General features: G+C 64.9%; 1 protein-coding gene across 2 annotated transcripts in view; it reads left to right on the forward strand.

Moving 5' to 3' along the window:
* Nucleotides 1–26,257, forward strand: part of Piezo1 (piezo type mechanosensitive ion channel component 1) — a 55,753-nt gene that overhangs the window by 9,238 nt on the left and 20,258 nt on the right. For both annotated transcript variants that reach the window (XM_042702200.1, XM_042702201.1), the window contains exons 2-5: nt 17,303–17,398; nt 22,322–22,444; nt 23,122–23,164; nt 23,325–23,463. In XM_042702200.1, the coding sequence (XP_042558134.1) occupies nt 17,303–17,398; nt 22,322–22,444; nt 23,122–23,164; nt 23,325–23,463 (401 nt within the window). The remainder of the gene's footprint in view (nt 1–17,302; nt 17,399–22,321; nt 22,445–23,121; nt 23,165–23,324; nt 23,464–26,257) is intronic.

Here is a 26,257-nt window from a genome sequence, read left to right on the forward strand (position 1 = left end):
GAAGCCAGGGGCCTCTGGGGTCCGGAGTCCCCCCAGGAGGGCCGTGGCCTGGTATGTGTGCGTGCAGCCCCCCCACAGGAGACCTTGCCCCACAAGATGGCACGCTGCTCTGGGGTGCCCTGGACCCTCGCAGCGAGCTCAGTCACAGCCACAGCCCCCGAGAGGCGAGCCGGTTCCCACATCCACAGTGGGACGTGCCACAGACAGGGCCAGACACAGGCAGCGTGTGCTGGGCAGCAGGCGCAGCTGGCATCGGCCTCACAGGCCCGGGGATGTGTTGTAGGGCCCCCGTGCTGGCCCCTGCAGAGTCCTGTGCCCTGAGGTTAGTGCGAGCCTTCACAGTCCCTCGCTGGTGAGGGGCCCGGGACCCCCAGCAATCCACACCCCACCCTCCTCCCACGTCGGCCCCAGCAGGCGCAGTACATAGCCTCTCCTTTAGCTAGCTGCCCCCTCCTGGCCACTGTTGAGGGCACCGAAGCCCATCCCAGTGCCACCTGCCCCTTGGGGTGGCCTGGCCCACACCTGCTTTCCACAAGGCCACCCTCTGGAAGCAAGCATTCTGTTCCTGGTTAGCCTGGTAGCCTGTCCGGCATGCTGGGGGGGCAGCCTGGCAGGGGGCGGGGGCTGGTCCTGATGCTTCTGGAGTCCACAGGCCGGAGCTCTGGGGCCATGGGCCAAGAGAAGACAGGGTTGGGGTCAGCCCCAGAGCCCAACAGTCCTGCGTCCCTGTCCCTGCCTGGGCTTGGGCCGGCCCCGTGGGCCCTGTGGGTGTGGTTTCCCTGCCGTGCGGGCAGCTGTGCTGAGACAGACAGCGGGTGGCTAACGTGTGAGTAGCTGGCAGCCAGTCTCGTCTGGTGGCTTCGAAGGGCAGATGGGGGCCCAGAGGCCCCGTGGCGAGCAGGGGTGCGACTGGCCCCGGAGCTTGTGCTTTGCAGCCTGTGCTGCGTCTGGCCCCGGGTCTGAGCCTGGTGCAGACCCACGGTGTGGCCAGTGCTTGCTGTCCCTCTGTCCTGCCCCCCCCCCCCCGGGTCAGAGCCGCTCCTCCGCAGCTGGCTGAGGTTTGGGGCTGGCGGATGAGACCCAGCCGTCCCTGCTGCTGGGAAGGGCCGGCTGCTGGGAGAAGGGAAGCGGCTGGGAGGGCTGCTGCCTCCACACGGGACGGGGTGGGCTCGCCTGCTGTCCCGTGGCCCCTCAGGACCCCAGGGATGGCTGCCCCTGGCCTGCCAGCAGGAATTAGATTAGTTTTCCATGAAAACAGGATGTGGTGGGCGACAGGCCCGCCCAGCCGTCATTTTCTCACTCCTCTTTTTCCAGGAATTGAACATATAGCCTTTGGCCGGGATCATCCCCGTCCCCACCCTGCGTCCCTATGCACCGCAGTTCTCCACTCTTAATGGCCACTTGATCCGCTTGTCCTCCAGGCCCGGGGAGCTCATTAGTTCCTTGGGAGCCACTGAGTCCCACGGGGACACTGACCTCGTGGCCGTGGATGGGTGGGGAATGAGGGAGGCTCTCAGCCTGGGCAGTGCTGGCCAGCCTAGGTGCTGAGCACCATGTCCAGCAGAGCAGTAGCCCAGCCAGTGCCCACAGGGCAGGCGCTGGGCCTGGGGAGCCCTTCCCTGGACGCTGCGCAGGCACAGGATGGAGGGTCTGTGGGCCTCACACCTCCACTTCTGAGGGTCAGTTGTACAGGATGGGGCCCTGGGCCAAGAGCAGCCCTGGCAGGGGGCAGAGGAGCCACGCGAGGAGAGGCGGCTGCTGAGGGGAAGGGCGGATTCTGGAGGCTGAGGGTGTGTTGGGGTGAGGCTTTGTCCTGTCAGCACTGGGTACCATGAAGGACAGCTGGCGGGTGCTTGTTGGAGTTTTCTCCCTACCCGCTGTGAATCCTGGGTGGGACTGCGGGGCAGGGGCAGCCTGAGGGGCCAGGCCCATGTGGTGGCTGGGGCTTAGCTGGCGCAGCCCCTCCGGCTGTGCGGCCTGGGGACCAAGGGATCAGCTGTGTCGTTCCTCCATGGAGCAGGAGAGCCGTCTCGTCACCGCCAGTGACAGAGTGACCAACTTGCCTTGCGGGGCGGGGCCTGTGCCCTGCTTGGGGACAGGCCGCACTGCTGAGGGTTTCTGGCACTGGAGGAGCCAGGTTTCCAGGAAGTGGGGCCCAGGGCCAGCCCAGCGTATCTCCATAGCTTCAGGCTGACTGTGACCTGAGACAGGGCGCCTGGGTCTGGGGCTGCCGGGCCACCGAGGGGTGGGGCCAGGGCGGATTCTGGAGCTGTGCTCCCTCCCGAGGCTGCCGGTCCCATCCCCAGCCTGGCTGGGCCAGACGCTTGGCTGGCCCTGGAGGTTGGTGTGTTCTGTGGCTGCCGTGGTTCATAGCCACAGGCCTGGAATGTGACCCGCATGAAGTTCCAGGGCCCAGTCTGGAAGGGGTCGTCTGGGGAGGCATCCGAGGGCACAGCCGGGTGGCGGCAGGCAGGCAGGCAGGGAGCGTGCACGCAGTGTGCAGGTGCCGGCCCCAGTCAGCGAGCGCCGCTCTGCTGCCCTGTGAAGATGAACACAGGACAGTGAGTGCTCTGTGAGCTGGCCAGAGTTTTCATGAAAGGAGGCCGGGCGGCCAGAGCCGGGGCCGGGGCCGGGCCGGGCCGGGGGCTGGGGCTGGGGCTGGGGCTGGGTCTCTTCCAGGCGGAGCGCACGGCGGCTGTTTGGACCTGTGGTGCTGGGTTGTCGCTTGGTTACTTCACGAGCTTGTTGGAATTCCCAGTGCGTGTAGGGGCCTGGGCTGCGTGTCCTCCCTGCCCTGTCCACAGCCATGGAGGGCCGTCCCCATCCGTCTGCCTATTTGTATCTACGGCTCGCTATTTCTATCTGTGTCTGTGTATTTATATCTACCTAGACCTGTAGCTCTGTACGCACCTGCAGCTGTCTGTATCTCGTATCTTTGCCTCTCTGTATACATCTGCTTATCTCTGTGGGAGACCCCCTGAGGAGCTGGCTATCTTCTGAAGATGTCAGGATGGCAACAAGTAGGAAATGAGTCACTGATCTTTACTATTCATGTCTGGTCCCTCTTCCTCTGGGGTCCTGGGGCATCTACCCTAATCATGCCAACCTGTTTCAGTGTCCTAAAAACCCCTCGGTGCTGGTAGTAAGATTGGTGCCTGGTCAGCCTCTGGGCCCAGCAGCCCAGGCTTCACAGTGGACCTGGGAAGTGAGGCTCGGGCCAGCCCACGGTGCCCACAGGGCCAAACGCAGACCCTACACCTCCAGCCTCAGCCCGACGGGAGCCCCAACGCCGTATCCCAAGCCGACAGCGGGAGGGCGAGGTTTCCGGGCCGGACGGGCAGGCCTGCGGTCTCCAGCTCTGTGAGCCACTCGCACGGGTACCTCCCAGGCCATGTCCCCGCATTTTACCACTGGGGAATCACGGATGGCAGAGGTGAGCCAGGGCCGGCGTGAGACACCTGACCAGTCGCCCTGGCCTCTGCGACCCTGCGGTAGTGCCCGGGCAGGCCCTGAAGGGGAGCCTGGCCGGTGCCACCGGTCCCTCACCCCCCAACCAGGGGTCAGCCGCCTCCTGGCAGCCAGTGGGAGGCCGCCAGACAGCATTCCTCCCAGGTGTGCGGGAGGGCCTGGGCGGCCAGGCTCCGGGTCAGCTTGCACAAGCCAGACTGGACGGCTGGGAAGGCTGAGTCACGGGGCGGGGGTCTGAGTCAGTGCGTAACTTCTGCCTTTGGCTGGGAGTGACGAAAGGGCTGTGTGGTGGCTGGAGCTGCCTGGGCTGGCCAGGCATTCGGAGCGGACGCTCTGCCCCGTGCGCACGGCCAGCCGGGGCACTGGCCTCTGACGCCCAAGGGCAGAGCCAGCCGCTTCCTCGGGCGAGCCGCTGGGGCCGTCTGTCCTTAGTGATGCCCACGTCCATCCTGGGGGCAGAGCGGGACTGAGCCAGGCCTCTGCTGTGGTCACAGTGCCGAGCCACGCCCTGCCATGCTGCCCGCCAGCCGCGCAGATAGTGGCAGGAAGATCTCCATGGCAGCTTACCATCTGTCTCTCCTCCATCCCCGGAGTGTGAGGCATTAGAACCTGTCCGCAAGCCGCCCTGGGAACGCCTCGGGGCCTGGGGTCCCCAGGGGAGGCCCCGCCTCGAGACCCTCAGCTCTGCGGCACGGGTGGTGCTCAATCTGGGGACAAGGGGCAGGTGCCCACCTCGGGGACCCCGGCTGCACAGGGCTCAGCCTTCCCCTTCAGGGCCTCAGCACTTTGCTTTCTCTGCTGAGTCTCCCTAGGCCCTGATTCTTCCTGCCCATGTCCAGCTCCTGCGTCCCCCAGGGGAGCCTTCCCCGAGGAGCTGGTCCATCAGTTCCCTCCTGGTTCATTGGGCACCTGGGTGTGGGACTGGGCCCTGGCTCCCCGCCCCCCCCCGTGCTGTTGACCCCTGACCTGATGGCTGCCCTCATGCGTGTACGTAGCCCTCTGTGCCTGCAGCCTCTGCACCTGTGGCTCATCCAGCCACAGATCAGAGTGTTTGCCGCGAGGCACCAGCGGCTCACCTGTCATCCTACCCACCTGGAAGCAGAGGTCTGGAGCATCTCAGTGTGAGACAGGCCCAGGCAGAAAAGGTTTCTAGACCTTCTCTCCAGAATAACTAGAAACGGCAGGGCTGGAGGTCTAGCAAGCTTGAGGCCCTAAGATCAAGCTCCAGAACCCCTAAAATTAAAGAGAAAAAAGGATGAAAGAATTGACAGAAAATCCTGGAAGCTCTCAAGAAGCAGACTTTTCATTTGCTGTGAGCGGAACGCTGTGTGTGCACCCTGCCATGGCCCCGCTTCACGACCCCCGTCTGCCCTCGTGCTGGCCTGGCCTCTGCTGCTGGCCTGGCCTGGCCTCTGCTGCCTGTGTGCCGCCCCCTTCCCCTGGCTCACACTCTGGTCAGCCTGGCCGGCTGCGTCTCAGCGCTCTGACACGGCTGAGCACCATGGTGCAGCGTGTTTGCGTAGCACCTGCATGGCCAGACGCTCTGACACGGTAAGCACCATGGTGCAGCGTGTTTGCATAGCACCTGCGTGGCCAGACGCTCTGCCACAGCTGAGCACCATGGTGCAGCGTGTTTGCGTAGCACGTACATGGCCAGCATAGGCCTGTTGCCATTCTCCCACCACTAACTCACACGCACAGGCCATGCGAGCTCCGCACAGCTCCACGCTGCTTTCCAGAAGAGAGAGCCTCCCGGATGGATGGTGGTGTCTGTGGGACCCTAGGACCAATCTCTTATAGACACCAAGTGGCAACTTCAGGGTTTTGTATTTTGTTTTGTTGTTGTTGTGTAGTGGTACTGGAGTGTGAACTCTGAGCCTCACACGCTTGCTAGGCAGGTGCTCTGTCATTTGAGCAACACCTCTAGCCACTTTAGTTATTTTTCAAATAAGGCCTCACAGTTATGTCCAGACCAGCCTGGGCCACAATCCTGCTGTTTGCTTTCTTCTCAAGTAGCGAGGACCAAAAGCCTGCAAGCCATGATTCTCCCTTTTTCTACTTCCCACGTGGCTAGGATTACAGCCTGAGCTACCTTCCTGGCTGCGGTTGTTTTTTGAGACAGGTTGTATGTAGACACCCAGTTTGTATTTGTTGCTTTGGGTGTGTGGCAGGTCTGGACCCACTCTGTGTCATGGAGAGCTCCTCACCACGGCTGGCAGATGCCTGAGGTCTGGGCTCTGCATTGTGTCTCTAGCTCCAGGGCCTGGCCTGGGCCAGGTGGCCGGCATCCCTGAGACAGAGACCCGGGGTGGAGAGGGTGGTGGCTTCCACCATCCTGACCCACGCAGCTGTGGGAGCTGGCGGTCAGTCCTGGTGGGCTGTGCTGTGTGAGGGGTCCAGGCACACTTGAGCCCGGGGCCCGAGTGAGAGGCCGTGTCCTGGCGCAGGAGGATCCTGGCTGTGTGGCTCCATCACATAGAGTTGGGAGGGCAGGCAGGACCCAGGATCCCAGGGTGCCGCTCCAGATTTCCAGACTCTCTTTCTGCCCTGTCTAGGTGCCCTGGGCAGGGCTGTTACTGGAGGAATCCTCCCCCCTCCCTCCGTCTACTGGGAATGCTGCCGTGGCATGGCTCCAGGTCAGGAGAGAGGCTGTTTACCCACAGCGTAAAGCCAACCCTTCTGTGCTAATCAGTCAGGTTCATCCGAGAGTCCTCTGGAATGTGCTGGCCACGCTGTGGGGCAGCCAGAGCCGGGAGGGGACACTGCCGCTGTGACCCAGGCCCCCTTGGCAGGAGTCTCCGTGGGCGACTCTGAGCTCCTGGCCCCTCTGCCCAGGGCCCCCCAACCCATGCCTCGTCGCTCCTGGTCTCCATGGAAGGGGCATGGCCGGAACCTCCCACCACCTGATGCGGAGACAGGGCCGCAGGAGGGCAGGGGCCCCCCGCTCACCTCCGGTCTTGGCCTTTGACCACAGGAGCCCGAGAGTCCCTTCCACACTGCGACCTGTGACTGAGCCCCTCGCTGTGCTGGCTTTGTCCGTCTGCCACCAGGGGTCCCATCTGTCACCAAAGATCTCAAGGGGCTGGGGATCTGGAGGGTAGTGCCAATATACTGGGGTGACCGGGGTGGAGGCTGTGTGTGTGTGTGTGTGTGCAGGCACACACACGTACATGTGTGTGTATATGACCTGGGTGGAGGCTCCAGGGTGTGTGTGCGCACACGCGCATGCACACGGGCGTGCATGTGTGTATACATGCAATGTGAGCAGGTTATCTCCCTGAGCCTGTCTTAGCCCTGGGTCCCTTGCTGTGGCCGAGGGACTCTGTCCCTAGGTCTGAGCTGTTTTGTCAGTGGCCTGCCGTGTATAGGGTTAGTGATGGCCTCTCCTGGCTGGACCCCTGCCGAAGCCCAGATCCCAGAGTTCCAGAAGCCCAGGAGGGACGTTTGGCTCTGCAGAGGTGGCTCTGCTGGAGCCTTGTTGGGGCTGGGGCCTGCCCCTTCCTGGTGCCTTCCCCGGCCTGTGCTCACACCCCTCCCCGCCTGCTCACCTGCATCAGCTGACAGATGGCAGCCCAGATAACCCTGGCATCCTCCCTCCCTCAGAGGCTAGGGACCCGGGGCTGGCGGCCTGGGCCCCGCCCTGTGGGCTGTGGGAGATTGGATGGCTGGCATGGAATGCAGTCCAGCCGGCCCTCCGTGCCAGGGTCTCCTGGGGGACCGCGTGGGGGGATGTGGAGGCCCTGCAGAGGCGTGGAGTTGCTGGGTGGGTTTAGGGAGGGGCGGCCGGAGCGAGTTCCGGGAAGGCTCAGGCTTGGCTGGCCGTGGGGCAGCCCGGGTCTGTGGGAGGGGAGCGTCTCCCAGGTGGGTTGCTGGGACCCCCCTCTGCGGGCTCTGGTCTTTTCCGTGGCCTCTGGCACTCCTGTGGTGGGGACCCTCCCTGCTCAGCTCCCAAGAAGGAGCCTCCCTCCCTCCATACCTGTCTGTCAGTTAAGTACAACTCTTGGCCACACGTGCCTCTGCTTCCCTTGGGAGGCCAGCAAAGGTGCCACGTTGAGCGGGCACCAGTGACTCACACCTGCAGTCCCAGCTGCTCAGGAAGCTGAGATCTGAGGATCACGGTTCAAAGCTAGCCTGGGCAGGAAAGTCCAGGAGACTCATCTCCACACCAGAAAACCGGAAGTGGTGCTGTGGCTTAAAGTGGTAGAACCCAAGCCTCGAGCTGAAGAGCTCAGGGACAGCGCCCAGGCCTAGAGTTCAAGCCCCATGACCCCCCAAAAAGGTACTGCATGAACTTGTCTCCTCTGCTGGGCTGCTGGCCCCGTCCCGTTGTGTCCGATGCACCCCTGGTTTCCCGCTTTCCTGGGGCTCAGGTGTGCACCCCCGACCTGCTTCCCCTGTTAGCTGCTCACCTTGGAGAGCTGCCTGGCTCTCCAGCTTTGGTCTGCCCATCTGTGAGATGGCAGCTGCGGACTTGCCCGGACACAGGTGGGAATCTCAGGCTGTGGCCCCTGCAGACCCCAGCCTGCGCCCTGGCCACCCGGCCTGCACCAGTGCATGCAGCAGGCGTGCTGAGCTGCTGTCTGCAGCCAGGCCCCCTCCTGTCCTGCAAACCTCGTGGTCACCGTGGCGAGTGTAGCTGCGAGGGGCGGCCCTGGGGCACAGTGGCGGGCTTGCATAGGACTGCGGGCTGCCCTGCGTTCCCGTTCTTCCTGGAGGTTCCTGCCAGCGAGGTGTCCCTCAGGCCACCGCAGCCCCGGAGAGCAGGGCCACCAGCGACCTGCCCCGTGCAGGCGAGCCATAAAACCACCCTTCCCAGACACAGCACTAATGAAACTCTGACGCTGTGCTAATTAAACGCTCCAGAAGCTGCTCAGAGCTCTGCCTGCTTGGCCCCACTCCAGGTAGGCAGCACTGTGTTCCTGCTCCTCTCCCGCCTCTCCGTGTCGGGCTGTCTCCTGCCTGGGTCCCCACTGCTCCCACGGACCCACGTATCCCGAGTCTGGTCTCCCTCCCGTGGGTCCTGGATTTCCACGGGGTGAAAAGCTTGGGGTGTCTGGAGCTCGGCAGGCCCTGAGGCTTCATTTCTTGGGCTTTGTGCTTTGACTTTCTCTGCTCCTTCTCTGTGGGCCGGTGCTGCAGAGAGGCCTCCCTGCCTCCGGCCTGTGCCGGTGGGAGTGGCTGGCTGCCATCTGTGCCTAGGACAGTCTGTGGCCGGCCTCGGGGTTACCAAGGGCCCAGAGGCCCTCGCTGGCCCAGGGCCAGGTTGGACTTGGGGTGACAGAAGAAGAAAGAACCTGGTCCTCGGGGGGCTGTGCACACAGGGAGATGACTGCGGGCTCAGTGCCCGCCCAGTCTTGGGGGCAAGGAGCAGACAGGAGCTCCGGAAGGGGCTCTTCCGGAAGGGGCAGAGGAGGTCTGCCTACGGCTGGCTGGTGCGAATGGTCTGGCGAGGGCTGGTCAGACGGGGGCCTCCAGCCCCTTCCCCGCCAGCACCATCTGACTGCTCTAAGCCCCCCCTTTGTGCAGGAGCCATGGACGTCTGGCCACACCGCGCGGGCTGACCCTGAGCACAGGCCGGACGCACCTGGCTGGCCGTGTCCCCCCCCCCCCCCCGCTCCAGCCTTCCCCTGCACGGGTGGACTGGCCGCGCCCCCAAGTCGCCTCGCACGGCGTTCCGTGTCCGGGTTTGGGTTCTGTGCTCTGCCTTGCGGGGCGGGGAGCCCTGGGGATTGAAGCCCCAGGCCAGGCTGGCAGGGTAGCAGCAGCGCCCTGCGCTCCTCCCCTGCCTCCTCCTCTGCCCCGCCCCACCTCTGGCAGAAGCTCCACAGACGTGTTTATGGTTTCTGGCCCAAGCCAAATAAGGCAGAGGCAACTGGGGGTTGGAGTGGGTTGAGGGCAGCTGGGCGGGGACCAGGCCCCCAGCCCAGCAGCTGGGCGGCCTGGCCAGACCTGGCACCCCCGTCCCCACCGGCCCTTCACACGTCAGCGGGCGCAGCAGGCCTGCCTGGGCCGGGACCCTGGGGCCTAGGCCCAGACACTGCCCGCTCCACCTTGCAGATGGCGCTCGGCCCCTGCCCCCTCACGTGTGGAAGGCAGTCGGGTCAGGCTGGCTGCATCCGCTGGGCTTGAAGATGTCAGGTCACTTGTCAACCACCCCAGTCATACTGAAAACATTTTTCCGTGGCAGAGGGTCAGCCATAGGACCTCTGCTCCCTCTGCTGGCCCACACCCACCCAGGGGCATCACCCCATGCACCACATAGACTGTGGATTGGACAGGCGGCTGCAGGTGTCGCCCAGAAAACATCAGATGTGTTTGGCTGTCTGCAGCTGTGTGGCTGGACAGACTGGCGTGAGTCACCCCTCCCCCTGTGCCGCCCCCCCGCACCGCACTGGCCCTGTGCCGCCCCCCCCCCCACGCCGCGCTGGCCCTGTGCCGCCCCCCCCCCCCGCGCCGCGCCGCGCTGGCCCTGTGCCGCCCCCCCCCCCGCACCGCACTGGCCCTGTGCCGCCCCCCCCCCGCGCCGCGCTGGCCCTGTGCCCCCCCCCCCGCGCCGCACTGGCCCTGTGCCCCCCCCCCGCACCGCACTGGCCCTGTGCCACCCCCCCCCCCCGCACCGCACTGGCCCTGTGCCCCCCCCCCGCACCGCACTGGCCCTGTGCCGCCCCCCCCCCCCCCGCACCGCACTGGCCCTGTGCCACTCCCCCCCCCCCCGCGCCGCACTGGCCCTGTGCCGCCCCCCCCCCCCGCACCACGCTGGCCCTGTGCCCCCCCCCCGCACCGCACTGGCCCTGTGCCACCCCCCCCCCCGCACCGCACTGGCCCTGTGCCACCCCCCCCCTGCGCCGCACTGGCCCTGTGCCGCCCCCCCCCCCCCCGCACCGCACTGGCCCTGTGCCGCCCGTCTGGCAGGCTGTGTGCTGCAGCCGCTCTGTGATGGGGCAGTTGTGACTCTTGCTTGTAGACCTGCGAACAGCCCAGGCTTGATGAATGGTTGGCAAGGGGTGGCGGCGTGAGACAGCCCACCAAGTCCTGCAGAGTGCGTTCCCGTGGCAGTGACGCCCGCCTACGGGTACAGAGGCCATGTCCACGTTGGCCCTGTGACGTGGGCTGTTCCAGTGCCCCCGTGTCTCGTGGCCCTGTGACGTGGGCTGTTCCAGTGCCCCCGTGTCTCGTGGCCCTGTGACGTGGGCTGTTCCAGTGCCCCCGTGTCTCGTGGCCCTGTGACGTGGGCTGTTCCAGTGCCCCCGTGTCTCGTGGCCCTGTGACGTGGGCTGTTCCAGTGCCCCCGTGTCTCGTGGCCCTGTGACGTGGGCTGTTCCAGTGCCCCCGTGTCTCGTGGCCCTGTGACGTGGGCTGTTCCAGTGCCCCCGTGTCTCGTGGCCCTGTGACGTGGGCTGTTCCAGGGAGCCCCTTGGGTCTGCTGTCTCGTGGCTCTGTCTTGTGGGTCTGTCGTGTCTCTCCAGGATACAGGGAGTGGTGGGGGCTGGGGCTTGTCAAGCACGATCCGGCACAGGCTGGAGGGGAGCAGCGGGGTGTGAGCCGCTGTCGGGGAGAGTGGCCGCGGGCCCTGCTGAGGGGCGAGCGGCGGGAGCAGCGTGGGAGAGGCTGGGCCACCGGCACCAGGGTGAGGACGCCGCTTCCTGGAAAGCAGAAGCGTCACAGGAGGCCGGCCGTGGGGGCCACTGAGGAGATTCTTTGCTCCGGGACCATTGTGCCTCCGTGGCTCTTTCTCTGTAGCCACTGCATGGCGGCCTGGGAGACGGAGGGGCCCTGGGAACCCTTTCCTGGGCCCGGCCAGTCTGTCCCTCACCCTCCTGCAGAAAAGACGTGGAAGTACGGGAGGCCAGGCTTCGGGCTTGCTCGGGGTGGGGTGAAGATCGGTGTGACTCCCCTTCTCCCTCCTCCGAGCACCTGTGCCCTGCTCAGCCTGCCCCACGCTGCCCCAGGACCCTGGCCACCGCCATGAGGGGCGGCTTGTGAGGCATGGCACCTGGGCCTGTGCCCACCAGGCGCTCCCTCCTGGACTGTGGTGGCCTTTCCCCTGCGGTGGCCTTTTTCCCCTGCGGTGGCCTTTTTCCCCTGCGGTGGCCTTTCCCCTGCGGTGACCTTTCCCCTGGGGTGACCTTTCCCCTGCAGTGACCTTTCCCCTGGGGTGACCTTTCCCCTGCAGTGACCTTTCCCCTGGGGTGACCTTTCCCCTGCAGTGACCTCTCCCCTGCGGTGACCTTTCCCCTGCAGTGACCTCTCCCCTGCAGTGACCTCTCCCCTGCGGTGACCTCTCCCCTGCAGTGACCTCTCCCCTGCGGTGACCTTTCCCCTGCAGTGACCTCTCCCCTGCGGTGACCTTTCCCCTGCAGTGACCTCTCCCCTGGGGTGCCTCTTTCCTGTTCCCCTGGCACTCAGGCAGCCTGGAGGCTGTGGGGTGGGGGTGGGGAATTTCACACAGCCACCCAAGGCTCACGGGTCTGGCATCTGAAGGTAGAAGTGACCCAGTGACGCTGACCCCAGGCTGGCTGTGGGGTGCCCAGCCCTGTGCTGTCTCCTGGCGGGTGACGTCCATGCTGACCTGGGTCAGCAGGCCTTTATCCTGAGGCCCGGAGGCCCACGCAGACCAGGGTGTCTCTTCTGACCCTTATCTTCCTCTACCCCTGTTAGTTCAGCCCAGTCCCCTCTCCCCACACTGGCTGCTGCCTGGCACTTCGGCTGTCCATCCATGTGGGTTTGGAGGGACACCTGGCAGAGCAGTGTCCTCTTCAGGCCCAGCCTGTGTCCTGAAGCCTTCTGCACCTGGGCCAGCCAGGTCCTCCTTGAGGCTCAGGGAATGTGAGCCTGTGTGGGGCCCTGTCCCCATGGTGCCTTGTCCCCATGGTGTCCTGTCCCCATGGTGCCTTGTCCCCATGGTGTCCTGTCCCCGTGTGGTGTCCTGTCCCCATGGTGTCCTGTCCCCATGGTGCCTTGTCCCCATGGTGTCCTGTCCCCATGGTGCCTTGTCCCCATGGTGTCCTGTCCCCATGGTGTCCTGTCCCCATGGTGCCCTGTCCCCATGGTGTCCTGTCCCCGTGTGGTGTCCTGTCCCCATGGTGTCCTGTCCCCATGGTGCCCTGTCCCCATGGTGCCCTGTCCCCATGGTGTCCTGTCCCCATGGTGTCCTGTCCCCCGTGTGGTGTCCTGTCCCCGTGTGGTGTCCTGTCCCCATGATGTCCTGTCCCCCGTGTGGTGTCCTGTCCCCATGGTGCCCTGTCCCCATGGTGTCCTGTCCCCATGGTGTCCTGTCCCCATGATGTCCTGTCCCCCGTGTGGTGTCCTGTCCCCATGGTGTCCTGTCCCCGTGTGGTGTCCTGTCCCCATGATGTCCTGTCCCCATGTGGTGTCCTGTCCCCATGGTGTCCTGTCCCCATGGTGTCCTGTCCCCATGGTGCCCTGTCCCCATGGTGCCCTGTCCCCATGGTGTCCTGTCCCCATGGTGTCCTGTTCCCCGTGTGGTGTCCTGTCCCCCGTGTGGTGTCCTGTCCCCATGGTGTCCTGTCCCCATGGTGTCCTGTTCCCCGTGTGGTGTCCTGTCCCCCGTGTGGTGTCCTGTCCCCCTGTGGTGTCCTGTCCCCCGTGTGGTGTCCTGTCCCCATGGTGTCCTGTCCCCATGGTGTCCTGTCCCCCGTGTGGTGTCCTGTCCCCCGTGTGGTGTCCTGTCCCCATGGTGTCCTGTCCCCATGGTGTCCTGTCCCCATGGTGTCCTGTCCCCATGGTGTCCTGTCCCCCATGTGGTGTCCTGTCCCCCGTGTGGTGTCCTGTCCCCATGGTGTCCTGTCCCCCGTGTGGTGTCCTGTCCCCATGGTGCCCTGTCCCCATGGTGTCCTGTCCCCATGGTGTCCTGTCCCCCGTGTGGTGTCCTGTCCCCCGTGTGGTGTCCTGTCCCCATGGTGTCCTGCCCGCCATCCTGCTCGGCTCACCCACATTGTAGAGGAGATTCAGGCCCCGCGCGGGAGTCTTGCCCAGGTTCCCGAGGGTCAGCATGTGTCCTCCTCCACCGAGGCTGGGGCCAGGCTGGTGGACGCAGGGTCCACATCTTCCTGGGACCTGGTTGTCCAGACTTCACAGCCCATCTCCCTGCAGGTAACGGGAGTGGGCCGTGAGAGGGCCGTGCGTGTGGAGGAGCTGGGAGTGGTGTGGGGCTCTGCAGCCTGGGGCGCCGGTCACCCCTCCCCCCGTCCCGTCCCAGCCGCTGCTGGGCCATCTGGCTTCCAGGAGACTCATGCCAGTGGCCTCAGTTTCCCCAGTGGGAGGTAGACACCTGAGCGTGGTGCTCAGGTGGGAAATGCGGGTCTGTGAAGGGTTAACGGTCCTGGCTGCGGGGCTCTTCCTGTCTCCACTGACCCCCATTGTTGCTAGTTCAGGAAAGGCATTTCCTGTGAGGTCACAGCCCGGGTGCTGTCCAGGCAGGGCTGGGCTCTGTCCCCTCTGAACATCTTTGTGTCCCCACGTTGCCTCCAGCGGGCAGCTGGCAGCCTGCCTTCAGGGGCAAAGCCTGGCTGCCTCTCTAGGCCTCCTGCACCTGACCTCTCTCCTCTGGCCTGCCCAGCACACCACTGGGCACAGGCACAGCAGGGCACCGTCAGCGTGCTTGGAACAGCCGGGAGCTGAGGTTCTTTCCGTTGCTCTGCCTGGCCTGCGATTGGGGAGGGGGGCGGTGGTGGGCCCAGACTCAGCCCCCAGTTCCCAGACCTGCCCCTGTACATTTCGCTCTGCTGTGGGCAGCAGCCCAGCTTGGTCCCATCCCTCAGAGCCTTGCGTCTGGCTTCCAAGACCCTTTCACAGATTCCAGGTGGTGGTTATTTTTTTGTGTGTTTTGTTTTTTGTCGGTCATGGGGCTTGAACTCTGGCCCTGGGCGCTGTCTCTCAGCTCTCCAGCTCAAGGAGAGAGCTCTACCACTTGAGCCACAGCACCGCTTGTGGTTTTCTGGTGGTTTATTGGAGATAAGAGTCTCACGGACTTTCCTGCTCGGGCTGGCCTTGAACCTCAGTCCTCAGATCTCAACCTCCTGTATGATGAGGATGACCGGCGTGAGCCACCGGTGCCTGGCAGTGTTTGCTGTTTGAACCCATTTTTCAGTGCATATCCCACCGGCATTAAACACGCTCACATTGTTTTGTGTCTGTCACCACCGTTTGCCTCTAGAATGTGTAAATGGTCATGAATTAGACCTCAGGACCCTTTGCTGCCCTCCTGGCCTCCTGCCACCCTCGGTGGTCCCTGTGTGATGGACACCCCTCCTGTGTTTCCACCTTGGGTGTCCATTCCATCCTTCCTCTGGCTAGGCCCTAGCACCGCGTCAGGAGAAAGCCAGGGTCCCCAGGTGGGTGGTGGACAGCGGTGGACAGATGGGTGAACATCCTCTGGCTGGAGGCTCTTGGGTTGGAAGGGAGGGGAGGCTGGCCTGGGGACAGGGACAGAGCGGGGCTGGCGCTGGTAGAGAGGCAGCACCTGGCGGCTGAAGAGTGCAGTTCTGGGAAACAGGTGGGGCCGTGGAAGGGTTTGCCGCACGTGCATCTCCCCACCCCTGGGCTGGTCACATTGATTTTCTTCTTTATGAAAATGTATAATTGTTGAAAAGTTCAGATTTAAGGGAGTCGAGCTGATAGAAGTGGACCAGGGGCCACGGGGCAGAGATGGCCACGGTGTGGAGGGAGGGGAGCGCTGTGCTGGTGGCAGGCGCCCTGGGCACTGTGGTTGAGGCTCCTCCAGCCCTGGGTGGGGATCGGCCTGCGGTGCGGCCTTCCCGGAGGCTCCTCCAGCCCCGGGTGGGGATCGGCTTGCGGTGCGGCCGTCCCGGAGGCTCCTCCAGCCCCGGGTGGGGATCGGCCTGCGGTGCGGCCGTCCCGGAGGCTCCTTCAGCCCTGGTCTGTGTGGACCAGGTCAGTGTGCTCCACTCCTAGGGGAAACAATTGTCCAGGCTTCCTAGGGGGTGTGACTGGTGCCCCTGAGCTGGCATGAAGGGCCTCTCTGTGCCCAGGAAAGGCCAAGGGGCTCAAGTACCCAGTGCTCGGATCTTAGTACCTCGCCCCCGGCAAACCTCCGTCGTGGGAGGAGACGGCTCAGCTGGCCTGGCGGGCAGGGTCCCCGGTTCTCCGCTCCAGGTGCCCTGGCCATGCTGGTGGACGCACTCAGGATGGCGTGGGCATCACATGGCATCGGGAGGTCCCCGTGGGCAGCCAGGCTGCGTCTGTGTGGCTCTGGTTGGTGACCTGGGGGAGGCAGGGCTGCATCCCCGAGAGCAGATTGTCGGGGCAGGGAGGGCACCGCTCTGCCCAGTGGCTCCCGTGCCTTAGCCGCATTCCTGGAGTCGGCCACCAGAACCGCGTGGGGCTGTGTGGTCAGCGGAACTTCAGAATTGTGGGGAAGCCAGTGAGGAGGAAGGGTCACTGCTCAGCTCACTGTCCAGAGGTGACGCTGGGGCAGCGGAGTGCGCGTCTGACCACGTGGGGAGGCCGGGGCTGTGGGGTGTGTGTGTGTGTGTGTGTGTGGTCACGTGGGGAGGCCGGGGCTGTGGTGTGTGTGTGTGTGTGTGTGTGTGTGTGTGTGTGTGTGTGTGTGTGTGTGTGTTCACGTGGGGAGGCCGGGGCTGTGGTGTGTGTGTGTGTGTGTGTGTGTGTGTGTGTGTGTGTGTGTGGTCATGTGGGGAGGCCGGGGCTGTGGTGTGTGTGTGTGTGTGTGTGTGTTCACGTGGGGAGGCCGGGGCTGTGGTGTGTGTGTGTGTGTGTGTGTGTGTGTGTGTGTGTGTGTGTGGTCACGTGGGGAGGCCGGGGCTGTGACCACGTGGGGGGCCGGGGCTGTGGTGTGTGTGTGTGTGTGTGTGTGTGTGTGTGTGTGTGTGGTCACGTGGGGAGGCCGGGGCTGTGGTGTCTGTGTGTCTGTGTTCACGTGGGGAGGCCGGGGCTGTGGTGTGTGTGTGTGTTCACGTGGGGAGGCCGGGGCTGTGGTGTGTGTGTGTGTGTGTTCACGTGGGGAGGCCGGGGCTGTGGTGTGTGTGTGTGTGTGGTCACGTGGGGAGGCCGGGGCTGTGACCACGTGGGGGGCCGGGGCTGTGGTGTGTGTGTGTGTGTGTGTGTGTGTGTGTGTGTGTGTGTGTGTGTGTGGTCACGTGGGGAGGCCGGGGCTGTGGTGTGTGTGTGTGTGGTCACGTGGGGAGGCCGGGGCTGTGGTGTGTGTGTGTGTGTGTGTGTGTGTGGTCACGTGGGGAGGCCGGGGCTGTGGTGTGTGTGTGTGTGTGTGTGTGTGGTCACGTGGGGAGGCCGGGCTGTGGTGTGTGTGTGTGTGTGTGTGTGGTCACGTGGGGAGGCCGGGGCTGTGGTGTGTGTGTGTGTGTGTGTGTGTGTGTGTGTGTGTGTGTGTGGTCACGTGGGGAGGCCGGGGCTGTGACCACGTGGGGAGGCCGGGGCTGTGGTGTGTGTGTGTGTGTGTGTGTGTGTGTGTGGTCACGTGGGGAGGCCGGGGCTGTGGTGTGTGTGTGTGTGTGTGTGTGTGTGTTCACGTGGGGAGGCCGGGGCTGTGGTGTGTGTGTGTGTGTGGTCACGTGGGGAGGCCGGGGCTGTGGTGTGTGTGTGTGTGTATGTGTGGTCACGTGGGGGGCCGGGCTGTGTGGGAGCATGAGCAGCTGTCTCCGTGGAGGGGTGATGAGGCTGCACTGCCTGCTCCCGCCATGCATGCACTAGCAGGGTGTGGGTTGGCTGTGTGTGGCACGCAGGGGCACGGTGGATGCAGGGGCCTTGGGGCCTCCCCGTGAGGAGGGCCGACGGCCTCTTACCGTGCCACGCTAACTGCCTCTCTCCTCCCCAGCCGCCCTGCTGCGCATCAACGTCCTCTCCCTGGTCTACCTGCTGGTGCTGCTGCTGCTGCCCTGGCTCCCGGGCCCCACGAGGCACAGTGTCCCAGGTAAGGTCCCGAGAGGGTGCCGACTTGGCAGAGACCCGGGCAGCGGGGAGCCCGACCCCGCCTGGGTAACCCGGCCGCCATGAGGACTCCAGAGTCTCGTTTCCTCCTTGTGGACTGTGGCTGTTTCCGTCTGCTCTGCGGAGGGCTCGCCACCGGTGTTGGGTGTGACAGGATAGAGGCTGTGGGCCACTTCCCGCCTGTCACGGGAAGCCTCTGGAAGCCAGGACAGCCCACACAGGAGCTTCCCCGCCTACCCCGTTCTGCAGCTGACCTGGGATGCCCTCCCCCACAGGACTGTGGCCATGGCGGTCTCAGCCCGAGGGGCTCCGGCCGACTCACCCAGCCAGCAGCCCAGGCTGCCCGTGCGCCCTGCTTCCCTGGTGTCCCTCGGGGCCAGCCTGGGCTCTGGCCAGCCGTGAGCTGGGCAGGGATGTCTCTTCTGTCCTCCACACGAGCGAGGACGGTCCTGAGCCGTGTCCCCGGGGGACTGGGCAGTGGGGCCCCAGCTGGGCTGTGTCCCAGCTATTGCTGCTCCATGATAAAGAAGAGCGCAGCGCTGTGCCCTGGGCGCAGGCCTGGCCAAGGCTGCCGGGGCCGTGGCCAAGGCTGCCGGGGCCAGAGCTGAGGGCCCTCGGTCTCCAGTTCTTCTTGCCTGCACTGTGTGCATCTAGTGTCCGTTTTACGCCTTACAGTGACAGCATGTGGTCAGGAACCTGTCCCCAAAATGCCCACCCTTGGGTGGAGAGGCCTTAGCTAGCCGCGGGCCTTGGAGTGGGGTGTGGCCCCGTTTACAGAGGGTTGTGGGGAAAGCACACGTCACATCGAGAGACCCTGCCCAGGCGGAGCTGTCCAGGAGCGGCAGGAAAGCAGCTGAGGCCAGCAGGGGACACCCAGGGCTCACCGAGGACACTCAGGCCTGGGCACTGCCTTCTGGGTGGTGCTGGCCACCTTAGCGCCTCGGTGAATGGGTTTCCTGTGGCTGCTGGGCTGAGTCACCACCCCACCCTGGGGCTGCGAAGCCACAGCTGACTCCTGACTCTGCTCGTCGGTTGGTAGAACCCAAGGTCGGGGCAGCGGTCAGGGCTGGACTGGCTTGCTTTTCCTTTTAGCTTTCTTTTGCTTGTTTTTCATCTGTTTGTGCTTTTTGTTTGGCTTTTGGGTGGTTATTTGGAAATAAGAGTCTCACGGACTTTCTTGTCTGGTCTGGCTTCAAACTGCGATCCTCAGCTCTCCTTCTGAGTAGCTAGGATGACAGGTGAGCATCCCGTACCTGGCTTGATTTTGGTTTTGTGCTAAGGTTTGAACAAACTTGCTAGGCGGGTACCCTACCACTTGACGCACTCCCTCAGCCCTTCCCCCTCTCTCTCTCTCTCTTCCCTCCACCTCTCTGTCCGTCTCTCTCTATCTCTCTTTCTCTCTCTGTCTCTCCCTCTCTCCCTCTCCGTCTGTCTCTGTCTCTGTCTGTCTGTCTCTGTCTCTGTTTCTCTCCCTCCCTCTCCGTCTGTCTCTCTGTCTCTCTCTGTCTTTGTCTGTCTCTCTGTCTGTCTCTGTCTCTCTCTCCTTCACTTTTTTCTTTTTTTTTTTTGGTAGGTTGTAGGTAGGGCTTCAGCCGGGCCTCAGCACCGTCCCTGACCTGTTTTTGCTCAAGGCTAGCACTCTATCCTTTTGAGCCACAGTGCTACTTGTGGTTTGGGGTAGCTATTTGGAGATAAGCGTCTCACTGACTTTCCTGCCTGGGCTGTCTTGGAACCCCCCCCCAGCGTGGCCATCCCTCAGGCCCCACCAGCCCAGAGGGCAGAACCAGGGGGCAGAAAGCAGAGCGAGGGCATTTGGGGGTCCAGCACAATCAGCACGCTGGGAGGCAGGGGTGCGGGCCAGCCCTTCCCCCCTGCTGGCCTCACTGAATGCCACTTGCTCCATGTCTCGCGCCCCATGTAAGCAACTGGACACTCCCAATGTGGCAGCCAGCTCAGCCTACCCAGGCGGGGTTACAGGGGAGACCCCGACTCCCTGCCCTGTCCTCTGACGTGGTGGCCGTCCAGGCGGGGTTACAGGGGAGACCCCGACTCCCTGCCCTGTCCTCTGACGTGGTGGCCATCCAGGCGGGGTTACAGGGGAGACCCCGACTCCCGGCCCTGTCCTCTGACGTGGTGGCCGTCCAGGCGGGGTTACAGGGGAGACCCCGACTCCCTGCCCTGTCCTCTGACGTGGTGGCCATCCTGTCGGGGTTACAGGGGAGACCCCGACTCCCGGCCCCGTCCTCTGACATGGTGGCCATCCTGTCGGGGTTACAGGGGAGACCCCGACTCCCGGCCCTGTCCTCTGACGTGGTGGCCGTCCAGGCGGGGTTACAGCTGTCCCATGCTGTCTGTGTGTCGCTGTCCAGCCTCAGAGGCCCTCCGGGGGCTTTTTCCAGGCGTGAGAGAGGAAAATGTGAAGCAGAACGGTGTGGAGTATCCTGTGTGGGTTTATGACTTGTGCAGCTGCAGGCCTTGGCAGCGGTCATGGGGGAAGGCTGACGTCGCCTGGCCGCGTCCCCTGACCTCCGGGTGGGAGGGGGGCAGGGGGGGCTGGCAGGGGCTGGCTTGGGCCCTGTGTCCAGACGGGCCCTGGGCCTGGTGTCCAGCCACCTGCTTGATTGACTCCTGCTGCGGCTCATCCTGCCTGCCAGGGTGCCCGCACCAGGAGGGCCCCCACCCCTGTCTCCCTTTCCCACGGGGATGGCCGGGCCTCACCGCCCTGGCCAGCCTCGACTTGTACCCTCACTGACGTGACAGACAGGCACGGGCCCCAGCCTAGCCCTGCGCAGCTCCGAGCCCCGCCCATCCCACCCGCCCCTCCCAGCCCCTCCCACCCACCCGCCCCCTCCCAGCCCCTCCCATCCCACCCGCCCCCTCCCAGCCCTCCCCTCCCAGCCCCTCCCACCCACCCGCCCCCCTCCCAGCCCCTCCCATCCCATCCTGCCCCCCCTCCGAGCCCTCCCATCCCACCCGCCCCCTCCCAGCCCCTCCCATCCCATCCTGCCTGCCCCCTCCCAGCCCCTCCCACCCCACCCGCCCCCTCCCAGCCCCTCCCATCCCATCCTGCCCGCCCCCTCCCGAGCCCCTGTGGTCCTGGCAGCAGCTTGGGCTCTGCCCAGCAGCGTTAAGACCTCCTGCTGCTCAGCTCCGTGAGCAGAGCCCCAGCCCAGGGCTCTGCCCAGGCAGAGGCTTGCCCCTGGGGCTGCGGCTCAGGAGCCGGGCGGGGGCCTGGCGAGTGGCAGGCTTGCTCCTCGGCGCTTCCTCTGCTGCTGAGGCCAGGCGGGCTCTGAGCCCCGCTCCCCTTCGCCTCCTCCCAGCGTGGGGCAAAGGACGCGCGTGGGACCTCCTGCAGTCACGTGCACTCCGTTGAGTCAAACGGGCCTCCCGTTCGCTGGCAGCCCGGCTGGCCCTGCACGACTGCCAACAGGCCCTGGAGAGGTCTGGGGCGGCCTCGGCCTGGCACCTCTGCCCCGAGGGCGGGGTGCGGTCGTGGAAGGTGGGGCTGCTGCTGCTTCCTGGGGTGGGGGAGGGCAGGGCCGGCTGGGCAGGGTCTACGGACCTCCAGTGTCCAGGCCAGTGAGGCCCTGACTGGCTGCCAGAAGGACCTGCCCCGGCCACTTCCTGTTCCCCTTCCATCCATCTGTTTTCTCAGCTGAGCCCCTGCCTCCACCAAGCTGGCCAGCCCCACGGGGTCACCCAGCGGCTCAGGGACGGAGGCCGCCGGGCCGAGTAGCCCGGCCTCCCGGTGTCCGCAGAACAGGCATCCCCGTCAGCCAGCTCGAGCTGTGGAGATGAAGGGGAAGGTGGGCGCCCAGCCGTGGGCGTGCTCCGGGGGTTCTCTGCATCCGTTTGTCCATCTGAATGAGAGGGAGCAGCAGCCGGGCGCGGGGCGGGGAGGCCTGCGGTGGGGGAGGCCGACCTCGCACGGCTGGTCATCACAGGGGCTTCTGGCTGAGAAGTGGACTCGGGCCTCTCCTGGCCAGGGTCACTGCAGGGCTGCCACCACCAACCCGCTTCTTGACTCACTGGGGTGCACACAGCAGTGGGGGAGGGTAAAGTACCGCACCCATCTTCCCTCCCCCAGACCCTACACACAGGCTCTGTAGGGACTGACCACGGGGGCCTGTGTACAAGGCTGCTCCCCACCTTCTACGTCTGAGTGTCCACCCGCCCTTAAAATAAGTCTTATTTGGGGCTGGGAAGGTGGCTCAGTGGTAGAGCGCTTGCCTTGCATGCCTGAGGCCCTGGGTTCGATTCCTCAGCACCACATAAGCAAAAAGAAAAAAAGCCAGAAGTGGCACCGTGGCTCAAGTGGTAGAGCGCTAGCCTTGAGCTGAAGAGCTGAGGGACAGCACCCAGGCCCAGAGTTTCAGGCCCCACGACCGGATCCCTCCCAAAAAATCTTATTTGAGACAAGGTCTCACTCTGTAGCAGAGGCTGCTTTGAACTCATGATCTTCAGTCTCCAGATTGCAGGTGTCTATTTCTTCCCTGCTGTTTGCAAGGCAGGTAGATCTTTGCTGGGTCAATGGAAACAGTTGTGTCTCCAGGAGCCAGGGGCTTCTTCCTGCCTGTTCTCTGTGCTCCCAGAGAGCAGCGAGCAAACAGGAGCCCCGTGGGTCGGGCTGCCCTCCCTCGCTGTGCGGCCTGGGGCCGGTCACTTCCCCAGCCTGTGCCGTGTCCTCATCTGCGTCAGGTCACAACAGCATGGTCCGATGGCTGCCAGGAGAGGCGCGGTGCCCGAGGGCTGTGTAGCCTGTGCTACGTACCTGTCACTCTGGTCACAGAAGACGCTGGCTGTGGTTCAGACACCACGGCCGTCCTCCTGCCCCTCCATGTCGCCTGCGCCCCTGGCCATGTCCCTGCCTGCCCTTCCAGCCTCACCCCTGCCTGCTCTGCCCCAGGTCACACAGGTCGCCTCCTCCGTGCCCTGCTCTGCCTCAGTCTCCTCTTCCTGGCGGCTCACCTGGTCTTCCAGATTTGTCTGCACACTGTGCCCCGCCTGGACCAGCTCCTGGAGCAAAGCTGTGAGTTGCCACGGGGCAGGGGTGTGTCTGTGTGTCCGAGTGTCTGTGCGTCTGTGTCTGTGGCTGGAGGGAGCAGCGTAGCCTCTCAGGCAGACCCTCGGGTCTGCTCGGGAAGGCTGAGCCGACCCCGGCAGGCTCCCCAGCCTCACCCATCATGTCTGGCCATGGTTTATGTCCAGCGCAGGTTTTCTGGGGTCTGAGCCGGGCCTGGGCGTCCAGGCTTGAAGGCAGCCTTTGGGCCCCTGCGCCCCGGCCCTGCACAGGTCTGCGTGTGGCTGTGCAGCCGGGTGGCTCCAGCACCTTCCTTCCACCTGTGAACCAAGCCTCAGCTCCAGACAAGACGGGGTCTGACGCCAGACCCTCCCCACGCTTCCTCCACACACAGCCCAGCGTCCAGCAATGCCACGCAGGCTGGGGCCCCGCCCTGGGGCTTTGCCCTGCTCGTTAACGACTGAGATGTCCGGGCCTCTCTGCACCCTGAAGTTCAGCCGCAGCTACTTCCAACCCTGCCCTGCTACATCGCCCACCCGGGCCCAGCACCGCCGCCCTGCCCCCCAGCCACCGGCCGTCCCCCGGCTAGGCCTCCGTTTCTCCATCAGTAAAGGCCGGAGGGGGCTAGGCATCTAAAACCCTTGCTGTCCTGCTGTCCTGCCTGACTGGCCCCTTACTTTCTGCAGGCAGCCGCTGGGAGAACCTCTCTCGACATATTGGGGTCACAAGGTAAGACCCCAGTGGGCTGCCTGGGGCTTCTCAGTCAAGGGCGGTCTGGAGCCGCCACCTGGGTCCTCACGGACCAGCCTGTGTGTTCTCGGGGCCGGCTGCTCCCCTTCCCGGCCCTGCCCCTCCCTGTGCTGACCACGGGCCCCTCTGCCCTCCACAGACTGGACCTGAAGGACATTCCCAACACGATCCGGCTGGTGGCCCCTGACCTGGGCATCCTCGTGGTCTCCGCGGTCTGCCTGGGTCTCTGCGGGCACCTCACGAGGAAAGCGCGGCAGAGCCGGCACACCCGCGAGCCGGTGAGCGGCGGGACACCGGGCGGAGGCTCGGTGACACCGGGCAGAGGCTCGGTGAGAGGCGGGGCACTGGGCAGAGGCTCGGTGACACTGGGCAGAGGCTCGGTGACAGTGGGCAGAGGCTTGGTGAGCGGTGACACTGGGCAGAGGCTTGGTGACACTGGGCAGAGGCTTGGTAACAGTGGGCAGAGGCTTGGGGACACTGCAGAGGCTCGGGGACACTGGGCAGAGGCTCGGTAACAGTGGGCAGAGGCTTGGTAACAGTGGGTAGAGGCTCGGGGACACTGGGCAGAGGCTCCGGGACACTGGGCAGAGGCTCGGGGACACTGGGCAGAGGCTCGGGGACACGGCAGAGGCTCGGTGACACTGGGCAGAGGCTTGGTAACAGTGGGTAGAGGCTCGGGGACACTGGGCAGAGGCTCAGGGACACTGGGCAGAGGCTTGGTAACACTGGGCAGAGGCTTGGTAACAGTGGGTAGAGGCTCGGGGACACTGGGCAGAGGCTCGGTGACACGGCAGAGGCTCGGTGACACTGGGCAGAGGCTTGGTAAGCGGCGGTACTGGGCAGAGGCTCGGGGACACTGGGCGGAGGCTCGGTGACACCGGGCAGAGGCTCGGTGACACTGGGCAGAGGCTTGGTGAGCGGTGACACTGGGCAGAGGCAGCTCTCAGGGCTGCTTTAAGCCTCTTCAAGTGCTCGTGAATAGTCGTGGAGTGCTTATATGCTGGGTTTGAAGAGGGATGCAGGAGGAAAGGGAGCGTTCTGGTCCATTCCTGGGCCCCAACCATGTGGTTACTCTTTTCTTTTTTGTCAATCCTGGGTCTTGAACTCAGGGCCTGAGCTGCTTTGGCTCAAGGTTAGCACTCTACCATGAGCCACAGCACCACTTCCGGCTTCTTCTATGCATGCGGTGCTGAGGACGCCATGCATGCGAGGCGAGCACTCTCCCTAAGCCACACTCCCAGCCCGTTATTTACTCTTGAGACCAGTTCCTGCTAGGACTCCGGCCCTGGGCAGAATCAGCCAGGGGAGCCATGAGGACTCTGCTTGTGGGAAATGTCGCTCAGGGATTAGCTCAGCTGGAAGGTGGGACAGGTGCCGGGGGCCACAGCAGAGCCAAGGCCCTGAGGACCAGGCAGGGCCCAGCCTCACTGCTGGGCCTGGGGGACCCAGGACTCTGCCTGGCCACCGAGCCCAGCACCACAGGCACAGGGGCTGTGCCGAGTGTGCCTGTACGCTGTGCCTCCAGCCCCACCCCAGCCTTGGCCTGCTAGCGCTGGTGGCTAGGACTGCCCCAGGGTTTACGACAGTCCAGGTGTCCTGGCGCAGGCCCCGGGCCCCAGCGTGCGTTTATCCACAGCTGACGCTTGCTGGGCCTTGCGTTCTGTCCAGAGCGGGGAGGAGGCTGGCGGAGGGCACAGAGCAGGTCAGCAGCCCAGTGGGCCTCGCTGCCCGCTGCGGGGTGGCCCCGGAGGCCCCGACTCTCGGGCGCTGCCCGATCTTCCCAGGCCCGCAGTCACACATTTGTCACGGACTTCTCCGGGACGTTTCCCAGGCCTGGAGTCACCCGTTTGTCACAGGCTTCTTGGCTGTGGGCGAGGGCACACGGCCTAATGTATTCAATCCCAGCGGGCGTGGCCTCAGCCTTGCTGTTCCCGTTGCCTCCATGCTCAGGGCTCCGCCCTCCAGTCTCCAGGTCCGGCCTCCCTCTTCTCTGCCTCTGTGGTCTCCAGGCCTCGCCCCCTGCCCCAGCCCGAGGCCAGACCTGCCGGCCTCCACCCCGACTTCACCGCGGGGCCTGGGCCGCCGCCTGGCATCCTCTCTGAGCAGGGCCCAGCTGGGCCTGGGCTGCCAGCCCCCGGCCAGAGCCAGCACAGCTGATGAAGTTCCTGTTCTTTTCCACCATGCCCTGGCCTTCCCCGGGTTCTGGGAAATAGAAAGTTCTGTTCTGGGAACCCTCTGTCAGGGCTAGGGGAGGCGGGTCCCATCGGGTCCAGGTCAGCCCCAGGTAACGGCTGACTTCCTCCTAAGCAGTTGGCCAGCTCCATCCTGCTGGCAAGGGCGGGAAGCTGTGCCCTGCGTGTGGCTGCGTTGTCTGAGGGGTGGGGAAGGCGCAGGCAGAGCAGCTGGGGCCCCGCAAGCTGGGTGGCAAGTCTAAAAATGCCCTGTGAACTACAGTGCACGTGGTGCGCCCGCCCGACGCACAACCCACTACTTCCCTCCATCCTCCTAAAAATGCCCATCTAGGAGCTGCTTTGGGGACAGATTCGAGAATCTGTGGCTGCCCTGTCCCCTGGGGCTAGCCTGCACCGTTGAGTGTGCCAGGTCTTGGCGGGACAGTGGCCGGTGGGCTGGGCCAAACACCCCCAGGAAGGCCCGCAAGGCAGAGCTGGAATGAGGAAGGAGACTGTGCGGGCTGACTTCCGGTGGAAGACAGCTGGCCGGTGCTTGGGGCGGTTGTAGGCCCATTGATTTTGTAGGGGCAGGTGAGGTAGGGCAGAGGACCACATGCCTGACCCCCCTCTCCTGACCCCCCACCCCTCCCCTTCCCTCCCCTGATCCCCCTCCCACGACCCCCTTCCCCTGACCTCCCCTCCCCGACCCCCCACCCCTCTCCTGATGACCCTCCCCTCTCCTGACCCCCTACCCCTCCCCTGACCCCCCTCCCCTGACCCCTCCCCTTCCCTCCCCTGACCCCCCCCCTCCGCTGACCCCCCCCCTCCCCGCCCGATGACACTCACCGCCCTCCCCTGACCGTCCTCCCCTCCCCTGACCGCCCTCCCCGCCCCTGATGAC

Source organism: Dipodomys spectabilis, unplaced genomic scaffold (assembly GCF_019054845.1).
Source record: "Dipodomys spectabilis isolate Male_0828 unplaced genomic scaffold, ASM1905484v1 ptg000318l, whole genome shotgun sequence".
NCBI classification, from domain to species: Eukaryota; Metazoa; Chordata; class Mammalia; order Rodentia; family Heteromyidae; genus Dipodomys; species Dipodomys spectabilis.